General features: G+C 41.5%; 1 protein-coding gene across 1 annotated transcript in view; it reads left to right on the forward strand.

The window, feature by feature from the left end:
* The window catches only part of rnf5 (ring finger protein 5), a 29,429-nt gene that overhangs the window by 3,460 nt on the left and 2,646 nt on the right, over positions 1-23,323 (forward strand). The window contains exons 2-5 of the mRNA XM_083982567.1: positions 21,231-21,249; positions 22,167-22,279; positions 22,374-22,431; positions 22,557-22,668. Of these exons, the coding sequence (XP_083838693.1) occupies positions 21,231-21,249; positions 22,167-22,279; positions 22,374-22,431; positions 22,557-22,668 (302 nt within the window). The remainder of the gene's footprint in view (positions 1-21,230; positions 21,250-22,166; positions 22,280-22,373; positions 22,432-22,556; positions 22,669-23,323) is intronic.

Here is a 23,323-nt window from a genome sequence, read left to right on the forward strand (position 1 = left end):
GTTCCTGAGGTATAAATGTTTAGGTCTCTGTGTCTTTTCTTTACCGTTTCTGCTCGGGTGAGAACTGACCTTTCCTTGCAAGGAAATAAAAAAAACTTGTCGGCCGGCAGAAGTCTCTATTTCATTATTCACCGACAGCAAACAGCAACAATTTCCACGACACTGTCCACAGTCCTTCTCTGATAGAGTAGACAGAAATTTCATCATATTTTAGTGAGCATTAGTGAGGACCAATTATATCAAAAGACACGTTGAAATGGGAGGACGAGTGGAGGAGCTGCTGTTGCTGCTGGGTCTGGGTTTGAGGCGGAGTTCGGCAACAGCTGGAGGAATGGCTGCAGCGATTTGAGCGGAGCCAGGCGAGCAGCGGAGCATCAGATCAGCTGATCACCGATGGCGCTCACGGATGCCGAGGTATGAATAGCACTACACAATAATGGCCATTTGACCTGTGTGCACACAATCAGGGGGGCATAAATCCAATGCACTGGTAGCCAAAACAAATATGTGATTGACTTTGCATGAACTTTGTTTGTTGTTGCGAACTGTGGAGCGACCAAAAAACCAAAATGTTGGTATCGTGACAACACTACTCACATGTTGATGACAATGGTACTAATTTTGGTGGATCTGAGAGAGAGATGCGTGAGGCTCTTGCAAAGTTGAATCACAGCAGCCAGATTGGTCATTTTCTTTGTTCTGTGGTGTTGTACACATTTTGTGCCAGTAGGTGGCGATACACCTGCATGCACCTACACTTTCTGTACACTGGCACGCGTAAAGCCCTTTAAACCGCCAGCATGCACCGATAGTGACAAAGGGCCACTATAGGAGCTGTTTGGTGTGCGAATCATCTTGCTTTCTTTTACTTTGAGTCTTTTTTAGATCCAGCACGTGTGTGTGACCTCTACTTTTTACTGTTTCACCATTAAAGGGGAACTATGCAAGTCTGCTCGCTTTTCCGCTGTTTTGGTTACGCTCCTCTCGCCCATGTGCATCCGTTTACAACGAAGCCGGCGAAAAATCAATAAATGGAGTTATGGAGTGGAAAACGTTACATAACATATTCGATGTTACGACGTGTGTGTTTGTGTAGTCTTAACCGTCATAAACAAAAGATTACGGGTTACGGAGCGCGTTTGTGTGTCGAGACGAGAGCTGGGACACCGGGGCGGCGACAGAGTAACTACACTGATGTTGCAAGGCTGGTTTTCAGCCGTGAGACGCCAGGCGAAAGACAGAGAGCCTCTGTTGTCACTTGTAATAAGTTACAAGTCATGTAGTTAATGATCACAATTACTCAGGCTTTTTAATTAAGGTAAAGCCACGGGAGAAATCCTGCTTAGTTCCTCTTTAAGTAACACAATGCCAGAATGTATGACTACCATTTTGGTCAAGCACAAATCAGAATGGAAAACCCTGAGCAAAAATTCTATGAAATCATTGATATTTAAAAGTTTGAAAACCACAGCCACAGACGTCACTTCAAACTATGACGTGCCTGATCTCAAACTCACACTGCTGCACTGCACTGCTGAGAAAAAGTTGACATCGACAAAGTTGAGGGCCACATGTTACACCAGCTCTATGCAAATACCTGCTGAGAGTGAATCAATGTTTGTGAGTATGTCTCCAATCTTCTCCTTTTTGGCCATTCGCAGGATCTTCTCTGCCAGCTCTGGGATCCATCTCTCGGACATTCTTCCACAACACTCCGGCTGAATCACTGCAAAATCCTGAGCGATCTAAGGACAGGAACCCCCCCCCCCAAAAAAAAAAATGTGTAAGGCACATGTAGCATCCGTCCCAGATAGCTATGAAATCTGTACTCTGGGTAGGCGCCTGGGTACGTTATAATGTAACATTTATATCTATGAACCTGTTTTTAACTACTGCATTTTAACTGAAGTTATTAACTAATCTGATTTTAACTATGAAATTAGAACACCATGAACTATTAAATGCTTTTATCTACCACTGATTTGTATGCCGTCAGTGTTTCCATTTTTCCAGCCGTGGCGGTTGCCAGTGGGAGTGGATTCAATAAATATACATTTTAGGCCTACACTTTGAATTTTTATATGTGCAATTTTAATTTTTAAATAAATATGGGGAAATTATATCAATTATATAACTCTGGTCATATCAGTGTTCAGAGGTTTTTGTGCCAAAAACACAAGTCTTTTACCTTGTTGTCTGCTTCGTCATGTCGTGTATATAACTGTGTTCCCCTGTTACTGTATTGTTTTTATGTTCTGGGACTCCGGATGGAAATTAGCATCGATGCTACAATCCGGCACATTTACATGTTTCTTATATGTACATTGATGTACGCTGTCCCAGTCAAATAAACAAATAAAGTAAAGTAAAGTAAAGTAACAGCATCAGCTTGACTCATGCAGTGACATGTTTGTGTGTGCTGGTCTTCAGGTACACCCAAACAGTTTTAGAACCAATTCGTACCTTTATCTCCCATCATCGCTATGAACTGTCACGTTGGCGCGATGGCAGTGTTTCTCTCTCTGTGTCATATCCCGTTGTCTGTGCTGATACACACACACGGAGTGAGACTGCCGCAGGTCTGTCTACCCGTCCCCATTCTGCCGCTACACAGCGCAGGCTGTGTTCACACAGCAGAGTTGTCTGCCGTGGCGGCCCATCACAGTTAAATGAATGTAGCGGAAATGCTGGCCTTGTTTTAATCAACTTAGCAGAATATGAATTACCTTTTTGTATGATTACTGAAACATTACGTATGAGTTAAGACACACTGATGCAAGAACATTAGGTTACATTGCAAGTAATGTGCTGGCTACAATAATGTTTTCAAATAATTTATTTATTCCATTAATTTTTTAACAGGGTTCTCTATGAATTTTGGGATGAAGGGTTCCTTTTTTATATATACCTTTATGTTTTTAGCGAAGGGTTAGGTTAGGTTAGGTTTAGGTTTGAAATCAAATGTATGAATTTTAGACAGGGCAACACACAACAAACATTGTAGATGTAAGCTCACCATGCCTGGAGTGTCCATTAGACGCGGAAACTCCGCCACAATGTTTTCGACTGTCTTGGCCCCATCCTGTCTGATCCAGTTCGCCCTGTGGATAGCAGTCTCTAACATGTACTGCGCGACTGTCGTTTGTGGCCAAATATTATTCTTCAGCCACAATGTCATTTGTAGACTCTTTTCGGCAGTTATAGTTGGTTCTGTAATGGGCAGAGAAAAGAAAGAATTGTAGCAAATAGTGACAAATGAAGACACCCAATCCAACATCAGTTCAGGGCTCCAGACTAACTTTTTTGACTAGGAGCACAGTGGCCCCTAACTTAAAATTTTAGGAGAGCAAGCAAAAATTTAGGGGCGCCGAAATCGACTTGCAAAGTAAATTTTCACATTTCCTCTCATTTTCACTGTATTACTGATAAATACTTTGATAAATGCAGAAACTATAATGTTTTAAATTCACATTTTATTGTGAAACAGTTTAAATATTGAAAAATTATAAAGTTAATGTTTAGGCTACACTGACCAATAACAGAACAAGTAGACACACACCCACAACCCCCCCCTTGGGGAATAAGGTCCCTGTGTAGGCCCTTGTTGGCCTCCTTGTCTGTTGACCCTGACAGAGCCACATGTGCACGGACTCCTTGGCATCAAAATCAATCATTTCCGTTTGGGAGCCTAGTCTGTGCAGCGTTGTTCTGCAACGCGAGTCAACCTGCTTCATTGCCTTGTGACAATTTCAGTACCGCTACTGACAGCGCGAGCATATTATGGGATGTTTAAGGTTTGTAGAAAGCTATCGAAAAAAATTATAATGCAGGTGACGTTCAGCACGCGCGCGCGGGTCGCTGGTCTGTGTGTCTCCTGCTGTTTCACATGGAGCTCTGCTGTGGAAAGACGTCTCCTCCGAGATGTAGAGAAGAGAAACACATTTCTTTTCACACATTAGCCACAGTGGTTATTAAAAAAAAAACGGCAAATTTACTGGTCGCAAATGCGCGAGTAGATGAAAAATGTAGGTTGCAGTTGGATTGAGATATAAAGGAAACATGTCCCCTCCACCTCAGTCCAAGATATCTTACTGTACCTGGCAAAAGGACTGGGGTAGCTTTCACTGCTGGCACTGAATTGACCCGGCTGCCTTTACGAATCCTCTTTCGGACATTCCGGAGGCGCTCCTCCAGGTAGCCTGTTGCTGGTTTGTGGGCCCTCCCTGGGGTGAACCATGCATCCTAAAGAAGATAAAGTAAACAGATAACACAGGCCCCCACACACACCATTAAATGACCAGCAGCAATACTGAAATAAAGAGTTATACCAGTAGGATTTACAATAGAATGATTTGTGATGATTTAACAATAGAATTAACAGATTTCTTACAAAATGGTCTAACCTTTCATATTCCACCTGGTGAACCTATTTGCAACATACATCTTCAAAGACTGGAGGCACAGTAATGTACCATTCCGTTTTATAGTGAACAGTATGCGCTGTGTGGAAAAGAAGTGTGAGTTGACGTTGCTTTGAGCAAATCCAAGTGTGGTTAGAAACTTTACTTACGAAGCCTGTGCCCTGGCTGTCCCTCAGGCAGGGAAATTGCTCGACAATTGAGGACGCCAGCTTTGCCTTCGTTGCTGAAGTAGGACTTTAAGACAAAAGACATTTTAACAGCATTTGTTTACGCTACAAAAAAATCATGTCTTTCTGAATAGTTTAGTCTGAATTTTTTGAAGTGAGGTTTATGAGGTACAGTAGGATAGTCAGTGTATTGCTTACAAATGCGCCAGTTTAGACGAGCAGTTGAATAGTACCAGCATTAAAACAAAGCAAACAAATTGTCTGGACGAGAGCCAGCCGTGTTAAAGTGTTAAAATGCAACTGTGCTAGTAAAGTGCTGAAAATATTCTAAATGTTATGTACACAACTGATATTTTTGTGGCTAAAATACTACGTTTTGCTGCTAAAACCCAGATCGTGTTATCACACCCCAGATTCCAACAATACTTATCCCTGATGAGACAGTGAACCTGTAACTTCCACTCTCGTGTGAGGTGAGGTTGTGTGCAAGAATACGGTACTCACTTCTCCCCGAAGCGCTCCATGAGGTGGGACACCAGAATGCGGACCATTGACCGTCTTTCAGATACCGACATATGGTTGCTTTTTTGCAGACTCGCAACCACACCTTCCCCATCAATGTCTTTTTTAAGGAGCTCACAAATATTCTATTGGAAAAAAAAGTATAGACTTCAGGAATTTTAAATTTAAAAAAATATTAATCTCAAACTATAATCAGACAAAGTTGTTTGTGACCCTCCCCTCCCTATAGGGTTAGTGTAGCTAGGCTTGTAATTCAATTCAAAATTAAACTTAAATTATATTCAATTCAAAATTAAACTTAAATTATATTCAATTCAAAATAAATGGCTCTAGTCGGAAGGCGCAAGTCCTGGACGTCCAGGATTTGACAGGGAAGTCAATAGGTTTTGAGAACGGGGATTTTACCTTGATGCCTAAAATAAGGTCTGTGGTTAACAAAATTCATGGAAACTGCTACCTTTGTGACAGCACAATATTTTTATCATGGTGACGAAGGCTGTTGTTTCATAAACTATTGTAAACCACAAACTTATGCTATGCATTCAACAGAAATCCCTATTTAAAAACCACATTAATTTTCCCCTGTAAAATTCAGTACGTCTGTAACATCTCATCTGGGCTCATTCCTGTGGTGCTCTTCTATTATCATAACTAACAATACTTGCACAAGTGAACTCACGAATCTTGCTCCCTGCTCCACTGAAACTGTAGGCAACTCAGGGCATGATGTGCCTTCTGGAGCTGGTATGGGATCCAGCAATAGAGAAGGCTCAAGTGTGGGGCTTGAATCCTTAAAAATAGGAAAAGGAAATGATCATGACATTTAGTGTTACAAAAAAAGAAGAATCACTGAGTATACTTACAAGATGCACTGTCACTGACATCCAGTATCCCATGCCATATGAATTTTCATTGTAGATCATAATACTGAATTATGTTGCTTTAAATGAGGTACTACTGAGTGGTGCCCTAGACAAATGGTTAAAGAGAGAAAAGCCACTCGGACACTCAAAAACTAGCCCAGACAGAAAAAAAAGACTAATAACCAATCCAAAAACACATGGGAGTAAAAGCTCCAACTGCTACTTGATGTCCCCTCTCCTCAGAGTTTCCCCCACTGTCCTTTTAACCCAACTGACCATTATTTTATGACAGGTGTTCCATCCCTGGTCAGAAAGCAAGCAACTCACAGGCACCCATAACACATACAACTTACAAAAATATCAAAATTCATAAAGTGACATTATACAAGCTAAATATAAAATAGGGTTAAGAAATGTAAACGCAGAGGGTTCTGAGCTCTGATCCCAGAGATTTCCCAGCTCTGATGTTATGTGCACACAATGCTATACAGTACAAGCTAAATATAAAATAGGGTTAAGAAATGTAAACGCAGAGGGTTCTGAGCTCTGATCCCAGAGATTTCCCAGCTCTGATGTTATGTGCACACAATGCTATACAGTACAAGCTAAATATAAAATAGGGTTAAGAAATGTAAACGCAGAGGGTTCTGAGCTCTGATCCCAGAGATTTCCCAGCTCTGATGTTATGTGCACACAATGCTATACAGTACAAGCTAAATATAAAATAGGGTTAAGAAATGTTAACGCAGAGGGTTCTGAGCTCTGATCCCAGAGATTTCCCAGCTCTGATGTTATGTGCACACAATGCTATACAGTACAAGCTAAATATAAAATAGGGTTAAGAAATGTTAACGCAGAGGGTTCTGAGCTCTGATCCCAGAGATTTCCCAGCTCTGATGTTATGTGCACACAATGCTATACAGTACAAGCTAAATATAAAATAGGGTTAAGAAATGTTAACGCAGAGGGTTCTGAGCTCTGATCCCAGAGATTTCCCAGCTCTGATGTTATGTGCACACAATGCTATACAGTACAAGCTAAATATAAAATAGGGTTAAGAAATGTTAACGCAGAGGGTTCTGAGCTCTGATCCCAGAGATTTCCCAGCTCTGATGTTATGTGCACACAATGCTATACAGTACAAGCTAAATATAAAATAGGGTTAAGAAATGTTAACGCAGAGGGTTCTGAGCTCTGATCCCAGAGATTTCCCAGCTCTGATGTTAAGTGCAAGTGCAGGTACAGGTACAGTATGCCCTATAATCCACACTATGTTTAAAACCGCCTGTATCTTAATGAAATGTAATGGTCATCATCATTCTCTTTGTGGGACCTCACAACATGGAGGGGGTGATAGTCAGCAATGGAATCAATGTCAACTACATCCAGTGCTGTGGTGGGAGACACAGTGAAGGAAAAGTAATGCCTTTCAAAGCCTGTCGTTTCCCATTTTTTCACAATGATTTTCACTGTTGAGTTCATTACCACAATGCTCTGAATGGTTCCAAACTGAGGCTCACCATTGGCAGAGTGAGAAAGCCAAAGTGTCATTCCTGGCCTATAGCTCGTACCCTTGTACTTAATCCAAGATGCCAAATACACTTCTGTAAAAGTGGCAATTCCATCAAAGCCACATTTTACCTTCTCAAAATCATCTATGGTACCCAGGAGATTGGTGTGCCCTGGCCCAACTTCAAAGTTATGGTTGAAAAGCTGGCCAGACAGTAGAGTGTAGCACATCATGATCTGATGTCTGTAGGCCTGGGTTTTACAAATATTCCTAAAATTACAGGTCACATGGCTTACCTGTTTGAAAAAGGAATGCTTGGCCTCGAAACGCATGGACCAGAAGTGAACTACAGGACCCACTGTCCTGATGGTACTAGCATAATGAACCATGAAATGGTGTTTGGGCTTCAAGTGTCTGTCAGGGTAGAGCTCTAAATAGAGACAATGGTGTTCGTGAATCAGATTTTTCAGAAAGATGATGGCCCCTTGTGTCAATTCAGGAGAAAAGATTAACTCCATACAGCTGAGTAATGAAAGGAGCAATTCCCAGTGTTTGTTTCCCTCCGGAACCAAATCTCCTATCATGAGGGGCAGCAGTCTCAGTAGACACCATGTCTGTGTAGCCGTTTGCCTAAAGGCCCCATCAGGATTTTTTAAGTCTTGGGGTTTGATTTCAGATGGCTTGTTATGGACGTCATAAAACCCATAATCGAAGCTGACCAGTCTATTGTTCACTTGTTCCAGGGTCATGACTTTTTGCTCAATCAATGAATTAAGCACTAGCTTAATTTCTAAGCCTCCAACCCCCTCAAGGATGTCGTGCATGACATCAGTTGTTACGTTGTCAGTAACATGGTAGAACTGCAGCTTGTTAAGGGAACACTCTCTTTTGACACCAGTTTCAGTTGGGTTGTTCAGAAGACAGTCTGACTGGTAGTTGACCTTATCACGTAGTAACAAAGGGTCCTCAACGGTCTGCTCCCATAACACCTCTTTGCGAACCCGACAAATTCTACATGAAAAATTGCCGGAAAAGCTTTCATTGTACCCAAGAATGCTGTTGAGTCCAAGGTTATCTCCACAGACCTGGGCCAGTCCAACCTTTACAGTGCCCTTGAAATGTCTTGCTTCAATCTGAATACCATTCTGCTCCATGTCCCTAATCTCATTCACAATTGGATCCAGAACAACATTCATTCCTCCATAATGTTTCACATCATTACTCTTGTACACAGCCAGCAAGAAGTGAGACTTTAGGCTAGACAGATACTCTGGTGGCAAGCATTTGATTGTGAAATAAATGAAACCAAGCTTGTGGACTGATGTTTTAGAACCGAGGGGGTTGACCATCTCACAGTCGTCTGCATAAATGGCAATTGGAATAGACAACTCTTCAGAAAATAGATGATTTGTTCTAAAGAGTGTGCCATCTCTAAGGTCCTCGAGGGCTGTAGTTTCACGGTTTCGCCACTCTAGGATTTTTTCCATTGTGCCTGGACTTTCTAACACAAGCTTCAGCATCGCTTTCAGGGGAACATACTGAAAGGTGTCCCGAACTGCTACTTGTTTTACAGTCCCTGTCTCTCTATCAGTTTCTTGTACATATGAAAAGCCAGGTAGAGGTAATGCCTCTGGCTGTACAAAGTATCCAGACTGGGTGAAAAACTTCATTTGCCTGTATTCTGACTCAAAGCCACGAAATGGTTCAGCTGCTGTTTCAAACTGCTCTAGCAGTTCCTGTGCTCTTGGAGTCTCAGAGTGGCCTATCTCTCTTAAAAAAGAGACTGTTCTTCTCCGCAGACCATCAACGATATCTCTGATTAGACTCGATGTTTGTTCAACAACATCCCTGATCCCACTGAATGTATGGGAGGACTTGGCCTTCAACCTAGCTAGAAAGAGTGCAACCCTGTCTTTGATGCTTTCATCTGGCAAGTCATCCCATTCCTCCACTGCAGTCTCACTGCATTCTGTCTCACCTAACACATTAGGTTCAGGGTCTGGGGATATGGACCAATCAGTAAGTTGAGCTGAAGTACCTTCTTCCACGGACTCAACATCAAACTCAAAACTGTGCCCCATCAGGTGTCTCCTAAACGATCTCTGGTTGTCAAATGAACGTTGACACCCAACTTGTGCACACTGGAAATACGTTGAAGTAGATAATATATTGTGCATTATTCTAAGATGAAAAAAATATTGTCTTATGTTGGGGCCTAAAGACCTTCTACATTTGAAACACATGTAACCCATTTTGTCTAGAACTACTCTAGAGTACCTCAAGCAACTTCTTTAGGTGTTGTTGAAATTTAAGCCGTGGCCCAAGGACAGGAATCAGGGAAGTCAGGCTGTATCCATCCAAGAGAAAGAAGCACTCTTGATCAATCTGCTGTGCTGCAAAATATAAAACATATTGAAATGTTGACATTATGACTTCAATATCATATTTATTTAAAACTTTTGACTCGGTTATGATTAATGAACATTGCAATGCCACACATTAAGCTTGTATCAGCTATTTTCATTATGTACCCCACCACTGTTCATCAAAGTATATTACACAAAAGTTAATTCTGACCGAGTAACTTGATTTGACGAGAGGCATTCTGTGAGTGCCGATATAGTACAGTACAACATCACTTGGACATGCAACAGTAAAATCACTCCATTCACAGGTGTTCTAAATATAGTACCGTAACTGTTGTTGCAAACTGACATTCACGCTGATTGAGAGTGGAAGCTGAATCCGGCCAACATCTGTCAGTGTCAACATCCCAGTCCAACTTATGAACAATGACCCCTCCCTGTCTCAACAACTTTGCCCAGCCCCCGCCAGACTGAATGCACATAGCACTTTAACATGATGCACAGAGCACTTTGAAATTGACAGCTGCTAGAATTTTTTAACTGAAGCACTTTGTGAATGTTTCTATGTTGTCTGATGTCTTGTTTGTCCTAATGCTGCTCTTTATGCCTTTTTAAATTGCCCCTTGGGGACAAATAAAGTGTTTGATTGATTGATTGATTGATTGATCCAGGTTTACCAAATTTCATCTGCTGAACTGGACGAAGTTACTCGGTTGCAGATATCTGCAACTGTTGCAGATTATATATATATATACAGTGGGTACGGAAAGTATTCAGACCCCTTTAAATTTTTCACTCTTTATTTCATTGCAGCCATTTGCTAAAATCAAAAAAGTTAATTTTATTTCTCATTAATGTACACTCAGCACCCCATCTTGACAGCAAAAAACAGAAATGTAGAAATTTTTGCAAATTTATTAAAAAAGAAAAAGTTTGGGACGACCAGAACTCTTCCTAGACCTGGCCGTCCAGCCAAACTGAGCAATCGTGGGAGAAGAGCCTTGGTGAGAGAGGTAAAGAAGAACCCAAAGATCACTGTGGCTGAGCTCCAGAGATGCAGTGGGGAGATGGGAGAAAGTTCCACAAAGTCAACTATCACTGCAGCCCTCCACCAGTCGGGGCTTTATGGCAGAGTGGCCCGACGGAAGCCTCTCCTCAGTGCAAGACATATGAAAGCCCGCATAGAGTTTGCTAAAACACACAAAGGACTCCCAGACTATGAGAAATAGGATTCTCTGATGAGACAAAGATTGAACTTTTGGCATTAATTCTAAGCGGTATGTGTGGAGAAAACCAGGCACTGCTCATCACCTGCCCAATACAAAGGGCTGCAGTGATAGTTGCATCTCCCCACTGCATCTCTGGAGCTCAGCCACAGTGATCTTTGGGTTCTTCTTTACCTCTCTCACCAATGCTCTTCTCCCACGATTGCTCAGTTTGGCTGGACGGCCATGTCTAGGAATTGTTCTGGTCGTCCCAAACTTCTTCCATTTAAGGATTATGGAGGCCACTGTGCTCTTAGGAACCTTGAGTGCTGCAGAAATTCTTTTGTAACCTCCAATGAAGGAGTAGAACCATCTCAAGGAAGATCAGAAGAAATGGACAGCATGCGAGTTAAATATGAGTGTCACAGCAAAGGGTTACTTATTACCATGTGATATTTCAGTTTTTCTTTTTTAATAAATTTGCAAAAATTTCTACATTTCTGTTTTTTTTCTGTCAAGATGGAGTGCTGAGTGTACATTAATGAGAAATAAAATGAACTTTTTTGATTTTAGCAAATGGCTGCAATACAAAGAGTGAAAAATTTAAAGGGGTCTGAATACTTTCCGTACCCACTGTATATATATACACTTAAATAATTTATTTCATAAACTTTTGTTCTGGAAATAGCGTCTATGTGGTTTTTGTATGTCTGACGAAGAGGAGCTGCTCGAAACCTTACATTGTTCCTGACATTAAATGGACTGCATTTAGGAGCCCTGGGTGTTCTACTTTATTTATAAACTTTTGTTAACATTTCCTCACTCAGCATTGCTAAAAGCTGTGGTTGAACCATTGTATAAAAGCAATATCACACGAGAGGGAGTGATGTTGTACTGTATATCATCATGGCTGTGGGTCTGTCGTAGGCTCGAGGCCTCAAAGACAATCACAGCCGTGCCGATATTGCAATATTTTCATATCAATTCATTAATATTTCAGAAATAAACAAGAAATGAAACATTAAAAAGCTTAAGTCTTATATATTATATTTAATATATTTTAAATTAATTGCCCATCGCTACCACAAGCAGTTCCATTTCACAAACAATAGTCAAAGATGCAGCATCATATTTTTTCTTTAGAAAATCCCAATTGCACTAGGCTACCACATACTTGTTACAATGTGGTCTCCAACTTGCATCATGCTCTTTAATGTGTATTTACTGTAACTGTTTCAAATTTATAGCTGTAATTATTTGATGTCGGTTGTATCACAACAACTAATACCAAAATACCTTCAAAAGTGGGGATCCATTCAGTCAGAGACCATTCAGTGAGTTTCTCCCTCACAAACTCATCCATCTTTTGGAAAGAACAGAAAGATTAATGATTACTTTTACAAAGCCAGTTAGTGTGTCTGCAGAGCTTGAATATTGTTTACAATCAGCGTTATCATAATAACAACAGGCAAGCTCGGTCTAAGATATGGTGAGGAAAACTACCAAGAGAAATTTCAGTGAGGAGAAAAAGTGAGAGGCTCAGGCTACTATAACTAATCAAGAAATAGTTGAAATACAAAGTAACGAGCCCAAATGTAAATAAACTCCGCCACTGTTTTCCATAGACAGCCAATATCGTCGCACAGCCTAGCGAGTGCATCATAGCAGTACAGTAAATGTTGGTTTCTATTGAAAAGAGACAAAAACACAACTCACCCACTCTTCTCCAGTTCTATGTTATGCAGCAACTTTCCGCGTCCAGCATAGAGTCCAGGCACTGACACTATGTCCGAATCCGACTGGCAGCACAAACATTCAGCGGCCAATTGTAGGCAGTGACCACAGACAGACCAGCACCAAGACTCCACCAGCAGCTCTCCCTCTTTTACTTTTCTCCTCCATTTCCTTCAGCTTGTCTTCAGTAAACTCAGTCTCAAAACTGATAGGGGCGCCGTTGTTGTCAAACTGCATAAACTCAGCCGTGTTGTCCCTTCTGTGATGGCTGCTTGTTGTGGCCATGGTTACAGGTAGTCAGCTGGCATGGAAGCGACTACATTACCGAGTGAAGTAACGTTAGAGTCCCGACGCTCAAGGATGATAATGTGTGATTATTACTCCATGCAATGCAGCCAAAGTTCCTATGTATCTTGCCTATCAGTTGATAAAAGTTATTATCGAGTGTTCACAGGGAAATGAACGGAATTGGGCATTATTTCTAACTGTCTATATTTCCGGGAGAAAATCACGTAAGCAAGCGCGAGATTAGACGTGACGTCACACGCGAGATCAGGACGACGTTTGTTTCCGGAAGAGACTGTAACAGTGAAGCAGACACATGTCTTATAATAGATCCATGAGCAGACATCACAGAAGGGACAACACGGATGAGTTTATGGAGTTTGAGAACAACGACGACTGGTTTTATTTCGATGGGCGCCACTATCAGTTGGAGACCGAGTTTACAGGAGACGAGCTGAAGGAGGAGAAAAGTGAAAGAGGGACAGCCGCGGTTGCAGCCACAAGAGTCTCGGTGCTGGACCTGGGATATTTAAATGGTCAGTGTGGTGGTCACTGCTTGTCGGTGGCCGCTGAAACTGAACGTTTGTGCTGGCTTCGGACGTGTGTGTTGTCAGTGGACACTGTGCTGGACACGGAAAGTTGCTGCATAGCGTATAACTGGAGGAGAGCGAGTGAGTTGTGATTTCGTCTCTTTTCAATAGAAACCAACAGGAAAAGAACAGATGTTTAATGCCTCGTATTATGGGCTGGAACCCTGTTTGAACTGCTGATGAAGTTTGAAGCTGTTCTAAGCATTATTTGTGGTGTATGAGTGACTTGTAGCCGGTTTGCGCGAGGAGAAATAGACTGCGGTGTTTGTTATCTTTGCTAAAGTTGCTAAATTACGGCTAGTGAAGCGGGGGGGGGGGTCTAACGTTTACTCGGTGTGTTAACTCGGTGTCATGGTGTGTTAGACCATGGATTAAATTTATGCCGGAATACTGCTAATGGCGAGGTGCGTTACACTGGGGGTATCTAACCACCTCCCTCCCTCCCGACATCATACCAATAGTGTGAAGCTGCAGTACCGGAGTAACCGTAGCTCTCGGACCGCAGTTTTAGGACCGTTCGATTTACGTCACAGCGCCCCGACACCCCCAACGTTCGGAAGTTGCTGCGTTACTATGGAAACGGTCACCGCTTTGACCGTTATATTATTATACACAGCAAAAACGGTTCGAGGACACATAAACGTTAATGTTACCACAACTGAATACACACACAGCTAACGGAATGATATCCCTGCACTGCTAGACTTTGATAGTCTTTCGAAGTGTGTGTCACAAGTGAAGGAAACAAGTATTTTATCAGTTGAAAATAACTAGGCTAACGTTAGCTAGAAGGAGAGAAAAGAACGGGAAAAAACGGCTGGAGTCACGGTGAAATTTGTAAGTAGCTAATAACTAAGGCACAACTATTTAGTTACCACATTAAGCTACCAAAATTAGATGTTGTAGGGTAATAATTTTAGTTTTACTTACCATTTACATAGTTTTCTCTGGTCTCAAACTGGAGAATGATGAAAGTTTGCCTCAGCCCGTTCAAATCAAAAGCCCGCTCAAATATCTTCAACCCAATCTGTTGGGTCAAAATATTTAACCCAACCTTGGGTAAAAACAACCCAATCAGCTCAAAATCCACAGCAGCCCAGCGGTTGGGCTATGAAAATAACCCAGCATTTTTAAGTGTGCACAGACACACAGACACAGAGACCCAGAGAGCGACAGGCTCAGACGAAATCAACCCAGGCCACAAATGAGACTCACATGTCTGTCTGACTGGAGCTGAGTCTCTATAGTTTAAAAGTGTTTAATTAAAAAAAAAAAACTTTTACGCATAGATCTGTTGTGGACAAACACCTGCCTGCTTCATTAGAAATTAAATGGTAACAATTTGGCATATTGATCAATATTTAAAAAGCAAACACACAGAAATATCCCAGGATTCAGTATCTATATTAAACAGTAGCAACCTTATATCAAACCTCAGTCTTTTATTTTGAAATAATCCTTTAAATAGATATTGTGGAAATTTGATTTTACAAAGCTAGACCCAACAAGCATAAGGGCACAGTAAAAGGAAGCAGTAAAAATACTAAAATATGTTAGAAAGTGCAGAGTAAAAATATACTGCTGAAATGCCAAAATAAAACTACAAGGAAAAGGAAAATACACATAAGATGTTGTTCACCCTCAATTTTGCTTGAAATCAAAGTAAATGTTACATGAAAACATGTTGGTCCGTAGGTTACGTCATTCTTAAAAAGTCAAAACAATTAGCCTATCCCAGGTTTCATTTTCTATTGGCTCGTTGTGTCATTTTCAAACATCATGGTTGTTTTCATTCACTGTGTGTTCAGGAATAATGATTTTTCCACTGTGTTGTGACCTTTTTATAGACCAAACAATCAGCTGATTAAAGAAAATAACCAGGTCACATCAGGTCAGGTGTATTGACGATGACGATAATCAACTAGTTGTTCTACAATGTAAAAAAAAAAAAGAAAACCTCTTTGCCAGAGGTTTTCTGTGTATTTATTACTTGGTATTTTACCTAAAGTGAGACAAATTTGAGATAAATCAAATGATTTTGACAGAAATGATCCTGAGTAAAAAGCTGGGGCCTCTCTGGTCCAGTCGGTTTGATTTACTGTAGGTCAGAGGTCACCGCTGCAGGAGGAGCCTTCATAGATCACACACACCCTGCTGCTCACTCAGCCACTCTCTGTGACACATTAACTTCTGTTTTTCAGTGTGTCGATCATTCACAGTGTTCAGATCAGATCCGTCTGTCGCGCCACAGTCAGGTTTACAGTAAAGATGGGATTTACTGTAAATGAATAGGCTATCTGTTGGTTTCAGCCCTGCAGAGTCAGGATGATGAGAAACAGATGAAGTTTTTGTTTATCTGAAGTCATTTAGACACGGTGCGGTACGTCTAGGTGGGAAGAGTGACACTAAAATAATCAGTAATGAAAGCAAAGTGTTGACTGTAAACAGAGGTTTTGCACTTCAGCTGTGATTCTTGTCGTCTTTACTATCGCGGTTGTGATCAAGAGTTGCACAATGTTCAACCTTCAAATCACTCTGTGTTGAAAATGTACACATGCTGTCAGTGACGTGTGTGTGTGTGTGTGTGTGTCCCATTCATGAACTGTCAGTGTTGACTGACGGCTGACTGTGTTTGCTCACAGGTTCAGATTATTGTGAGATTAAGGCCACGAGTGTCAGACTGGAGTCAAACTGGACGGTGTTCAGTAATCAGTAGTCACAACAGGAGAAAATCTAACTTCTCTGTACTTGTGTGTGTGTGTGTGTGTGTGTGTGTGTGTGTGTGTGTGTGTGTGTGTGTGTGTGTGTGTGTGTGTGTGTGTGTGTGTGTGTGTGTGTGTGTGTGTGTGTGTGTGTGTGTGTGTGTGTGTGTGTGTGTGTGTGTGCACATGTTCTGGCAGCAGAAACAGACTTTGTTGAAAAAGAAAAACCCAGCAGGAAATGCTCCTGGATGTTAAAAATGTAAATATCTTTTTTTTTTCTTTATCATTTCCATTTTCCCACAGAAAAGCCTTCGGGGTTGTGTGAACATGATCAAATGGAGCGTTCATAGGTGAAATATTTAATTTGCCGCTTCCAAAAATAACCTGGAGTTTGGTTTTGCCATTAAATGGGGCAACAACCCTGATTGACAAGAAAGGTGTTTTTTTTTTCTTTCTGAATAAGGGAGTTGCCTAAAGCTGGTCGTCACTGCAGCAGAGCAAGGTGTAGTCATGCATGACAACACCCTGATATGAAACCCCAGTCTTTTATTTTGAAATAAGCATGGATGGATTAACACGAATGCGTCGTTTTCCCAAGATAAATGGAAAAATAAAACTACAAGGAATCTTAAAATATAATTTAAAAAAGTGCTTTATTTTTTAAATTGTGTTACTGTGCTTTTTGTTTTTTAAAGATAAGCACTGAACTGTGCAGCAGCAGCTAAAATGTCACTTCTTAAACCTTGAATAAATATTGATCTGTGTGACAGAGACAGCTTAAAAAAGGTTGACAGGTTAGTGTAACGACTTTCTGTCTCGCCTGCACAGAAAAAGTTGCGTTTACCAGGGATTAGAACGTGAATGTGACTAAAACACACAAAACAGTGTGACAGAGGGACAAGTTGCTGTTCAGCTATAAAGTGTCTGTAGCTGAAATGTAATGTTTTAAACATGGGTGCGTGTTTTCCACCTGAGTGTTTCAGCGGCCCCTCCCTCACAGCTGCCGACTTTGACGTCCTGGTTCCTTGGGATTGGTGCATGAATGTTAATGGGGCCTAATTATGTTTTGCTGATGGTTTAGTCAGTTGACCAAGGGAATAGTGCATTTCTGTTGAAATCGCCTCACACTTGCATGTGCAGTTGCTACACAGCCATGCATCCAAGCTGATGTAATTTAGTTGCCATGTTACCTGCGTCCCCCCTCTCCCCCCCTCCTAGCGTTGCTGCAGTGTGATGAAACCGTGATGATGAAACTATCGGCAACGAATGAACGTGCTGACGTCGGTTTTCTTGTTGCAACTTCAAATTAGCGGCTTAATTGGGAAATAAAACATGTTAAGTTTTCCACAGAGTCTGTGTCACTCAGATGGCACTGAACTCAGCTGAACTGGACGTTTAACTTTGACACAGTTTGTTGCTCTGCGACGGCCGATCTGGCGTTTCTCCATCAGCTCAGCTGCAGAAAAACACAGCTGAATGCTTTGAATTATATCTTTTTTTTTTTCAGTGTCACAACTCTGCTGTTCAGCTGTCTAGAAACAACAACAACCTCCTTGTGAACAGACTCTGCTCCATCAGATGTTTCACCAACTCTTACTCAGATTAACACTTAAATTTGACAGTAAAATTAAGGAAGCAGCCAATCGTGCATCCCGAGGGATGATTTGACGTGAATGTCACTTTAATACTTTGAGGTTAATGAGCGTGTGACATCTTTACAGTCCACTTAAGTACGTGTTGTCGTTGGGGGAAAAAAACTCATAAAGTTGGAATTAGAAAAGGAGAGAGAAGTGACATCAGGGGAATCGATGGAGAAAGTGAAATGACTTTGTACATTAATGTCAACCAGCAGCAGCCAGCGCCCGACGTTCAGGCTGAGAAGAAAGAGGCAAGTTGAAAGTGTTTGCATACAGTATGTAAAACACCTGAGGAAAACAAGTCGTCTCAGTGAGTTCAGGTTACACACTGTCTCTCCCTACTATTTGTCTTATGACTGGTTAAAAAAGCTACATCTGATCTCTCATCACATTGAATGATTGTTTGAGGTACAAGAGAAGATGTAAAGTAATCTGATGTCTCACTAGAGAAAAGAGTTTGACAGCTATCAACATAAATCACCTTGTAACTCTTCACATCCGTCTCTGGATGGATGGGAACCTAATTATTCACAAAATTAATTTCTTGTTTAAACATCTTGGGAAAGAGTTCATCAGATACAATGTGAAAGTGAAAGCTCACCTGTGATTGGTTGCCCGTATCAAACGTCTATTTGACATCAGCGTTAAGATGCCAAAATGTGTTCATCTTTAGACTGATGACAGATAATAACATCTTTTAGACATCAATTTTGTCTAACGAAGTCAAAAATTGCAAGGCAGATTTTATTTTAAAGGAAAATATTGTGTATGTCTATATGAGCGAGTGAGTGATAGTTGGTTTTATATTTTGGGGGGTTGGGCTATTATTCTGAGATATGATGATTAGCAGATTAGCATTTCCTTATGAATAATATGATAAATTAGGAAAGTAATCAGCTCGAGTCATGTTTGCATTAGTGACAGTCGTTGGACGTTGCATTTTGGCGGTTAATTATCTAATGATCAGCCTCACACCAGTCGGTAATGGAACAACATTTGCTGCCGCTTTAACTACATAAAAACTTCACCTGCATCCACAGTGCATGGAGGATAGTCTCACTGAGCTTTGTAATAGTTTGTTTCTCTATGTTTGCAGAAGATTTTAGACTGAAGAGCCGAGGACAGACGTTACATCCTCTTCTGTTGTTGTCAGTCTCGTCAACAAACCACCAAGCATCATGTTTGCTAAAAACACAAACCGCCGTCTGTCTGTGAACGCCTCATTATCACCAGGACCGACTCACTGAGCAGATAATAGTCTAGTAGTCCAAGTTCAAAATTCACAATGTAATGTGGTGTTGGCAAGTGTGTTTTCACGCTGTTGTTGTTGTTTTGAGCCTCAGCTGAACAGTCGCTGAGCCGCTTGTACGTTAAATCAAACGGTTATTTTCAGCTCTGCTTTACGTGTGGCCACATGTTTAATCAGAGCTGAATGCGTTGTTATGTTAGCTCGGCCCTGCGCTTTGTTCAGCCGTTTGCATCCACAGGAATGCCATTCTCAGCAGCAATCTGATAGCTGGTATTACACTAATGCTGTGCACACTGAGCCCTGTTGTGAGCCGCCCTGAAGTGTGGGGATGAATGTGTGTTTATGTGTGTGCGGCAACCTGCAGATTGACAGCTGGGTAGTTTGTTTCGGCTCAGCTGGTTATCTTGCTCATGTTCACATTCAGGCTTTTTGGTGAAGTTGCCCCGAAGCGTTTTTTTTGTGGTAATGAAGCTGCCGAGAGCGTCAGGAGAAGCGAGTCCTGCCTGTTCGCCTGGATAACCTGCAGATTCTGAGCTGTCAAAGTCGCTCACAGGAGATCCGTAAAGAGAAACCTTCGGAGAGATAAAGAAGTTGGCAAAGTCAAACATGAGATTCTTCAAAAGACAATTAAACTAGTTTTCAAACCGCACTGATTTGCTTCCATCTGTGCAACAAGAAAAACACATACACAACTTGACTTGACAGGTGCGCCCTCATCCTGGGTTTTGTAAAGTGCTGCGTTCACATCGAGTAGAAATGTAAAATGCACCTAAGGGCAGAAGGCACATCTTTGCAGCGTGTCCTAATTAACTGAGGTCCCAGGGTGAAACTATAGGCCCTGCTGCAGGATTAATATATAAAGAGCTTTAAAGGGATAGTTCAACATTTTGGCAAATTTACCTATTGCCATAATCCCTATAGTCATAGCAGTATAGGTTCATTGCCTTTAATTATCAGTGCATGTTGTTTTGAGATCAGCGGGGCAGAGACGTGAGCTGCTCAGTGAACACAATGGAGGTGAACGGTATAGGTCTTCTGTCCCTCATCAAACTCATCAAATACACAATCCAACAACTCCAAAACGCTCTGGTGGAGAAGTTGTGACCTGCACATTCGCCACACTATGATATAATCATGTATAATAATCTAACAGGCAGGTCACAACTTCTCCACCGGAGCGTTTTGGGGTCGTTGGATTGTGTATTTGATGAGTTTGATGAGGGACAGAAGACCTATACCGTTCACCTCCATTGTGTTCGCTGAGCAGCTTGCGTCTCTGCCCCGCTGATCTCAAAACAACATGCACCGATAATTAAAGGTAATGAACCTACTGCTATGACTATAGGGAATTATGGCAATAGGTGAATTTGCCAAAATGTTGAACTATCCCTTTAATACTTGAAGATGAGTTTGTTAGAATTAAAAAAGTTTAAAAAAAACCCACATCATTCGGTATTTTTGCTGCAGTTTATTCAGCTGAAACCAACCTGTAGAAAAAATATTTAAATCTTGTTGGCATTAAAGACCCGTGAGGTACAAGGTGTAGGGATATTCACCTGCGGCCGTACATCCTGGACTCCCACAATGCAGCAGCGGGTCGGCCCGGTCGGCCACAGCTCAGGCGAGACTCTGCTAGCTGCTGACAACAGATGGAGCCAGTTAATAGCAGCGATGGGGAAGCAGGGATGAGTTTAATCAGCCGTCTCGTTAAAAAAACAGGATCTTCCAGGCGGCTGGGCTTTGATAGATTGGACGCTACAGGTAATGAAGGAAAAATCTGAGTAAGAGTCACCAGAAACAACTCAGACCTCCTGTTTCCTGCAGCCGTCAAGGTCAATGTGATGCATATCCATTTGATAAAAACCAGGATCAAGGGTGTTGCCGGTGTTATTGAAGCAAGCAGCTGACATTTTAGAGAGAACGGTGCTATTGTGAGAATGTAAATTAATCTTTCTTTCTGTTCCTCTCTGTCTCTACAGCTGGCCCTGTCTTCATCAAGTGAGTACTTCCTCTGTTGGTCTTGTTGCATTGTAACACTGGTTCCAGCTCTGCATGCACACACCCACTAGTCTGACTGATTCAACCCTTTAGTTTGGTGGGTGGAGCTCTGCTGGGAATTAATATGAAGCCACTAAAAAAAAACACACACACACACAGTTGGTTGTTAAACGTACTAACATTGATTTGTCAAGAAAGAAATCCACAAGTTCCAGGTGTGTAAAAATGAAGATGACAGTGTAGTTTGAGTATTTCTGGATAAAATAAGTTCTGGTATTTTATAGGTAAAAAGATAAACATGATTAGAAATGTGTTTGTAGCTTTAATTCAGTCATACCCACTGAGTTTCATTGTAGTGAACTCTGACCTGTGGATTTGCACTGAAAGCCGACAAAATGTTGTTTTGATGATGATGATGGTGCATTTGTGTGTGTGTGTGGGCTGTAGTGGAGCAGTTGTCCCCGGCCCGTTCAGTGAGGTGTAATTAGGGGGGTGGTGATGTAACCTCAGCATGGAAACTACACCTGCCAGTGACTTAGTGCAGCTTAAACATGCTAATGCACTTAATGCATCTGTTTACTTCAGCTTTCTCCGCTACTCTCCACTTCACAGGCACAGCTCCACATGGCCCAGCAGAGTAGCATGAGCACATCCTGCAGTAGAGTAAAATAGAAATGAAATTTTATCACAGAAAAAAAAAAAAAAAAAAGATTTTCAATAATTTTAAAGGTTTTGTTTTGAATGTCCTTCTGGATAAACCAAGAAACTGTTGCAGCCTTTCTCAGAAAAGTCTAGTCCAGGCCTCTCAGTCTTTTATTGGACCCAGTATTTAGACAGTAAACCTCAGTTTGCCTCAAAAATACAGGTTTTTGTCTGATTTTCTGTTGTAAACATTTTGATGTCTTTCTCTTTCTCAGTGGTTAGAGACGCGGCCCAGCAGGCAGCAGTGTCCTGTATGTAAAGCTGGAATCAGCAGAGAGAAAGTCATCCCACTGTACGGCAGAGGGAGCTCCAGCCAAGAGGACCCCAGGTACACTCAGTGTGTGTGTGTGTGTGTCTACGTCTACCTACTATATAATAGTATTGTGGTTGCTTCATGAGTGACTGGTTCTGTCGTTGTTCAGGTTGAAAACTCCACCTCGGCCTCAGGGACAGAGAACAGAGCCTGAGAGCAGAGGCGGGGTGAGTCGCTCTTCTCTACTCAACTCATCACCTTCCAAAAAAGTCAAATCGAACCATTTTTTCACAATCGCAGCATTTACCTTCACATGTTTTTCTTGTCTCATCTTCGGGGTTTCTCTGTGCAGATGTTTCAGGGTTTCGGGGACACCGGCTTTCACATGTCTTTTGGCATCGGTGCTTTCCCCTTCGGCTTCTTCACCACAGTCTTCAACACCAACGACCCCTTTCATAGAGCAGGTAAACACACAGGTAGCCTACATGAGCCAGAATCAGCAGAAAGGTCCAGTCTGCTTAAATCATATGAGGAAAATTAAACGAAAAACTGTATACTTTTTAACTGTATGTTTGACCATGTGTCACATCAACCAGGCCCTTATTAACTGTTTAAAGGGGAACTATGCAAATTGGTCGCTTTTTTTTCCTCTACAGAGCTCCCCCTACAGTTTCACAGTGCATATTTTCACTGTCGTAAAAACTCACCACTAACCCTCCTCCCTCCCCCCATGGCCATGTGCATTTGTTAACAAAAAATTATGGATTACAGGGCATGTTTGTGTTGTAGTGCCGTAAAGCAGTCCATGTTTCTTTAGAGACGAGATCTGGGACACCGGGTCTGAGATGCTGATCTTGCAAAGCTGGTTTTTAGGCCAAGAGATGCTTCTCCCAACAAGTCCTTTAACCATCACAGTTACTCTGAAGCTGTAAATTAAGGTGCAAATCTAGCATAGTTCCTCTTTAAATGAGCTCAGAATGTCTCAGTATCTGCTTAGAACACATCACAATTAATTGAGGTAAGGATAAAATAAAATAATAATAATAATGACTAAATAAGTAAATTTGGTAATAACGGAAACAAAGTAGCATGCTAACACCTGTTTATATTGTTCACTAA

This window comes from Trachurus trachurus, assembly GCF_905171665.1.
Source record: "Trachurus trachurus genome assembly, chromosome: 11".
Taxonomy (NCBI): Eukaryota; Metazoa; Chordata; class Actinopteri; order Carangiformes; family Carangidae; genus Trachurus; species Trachurus trachurus.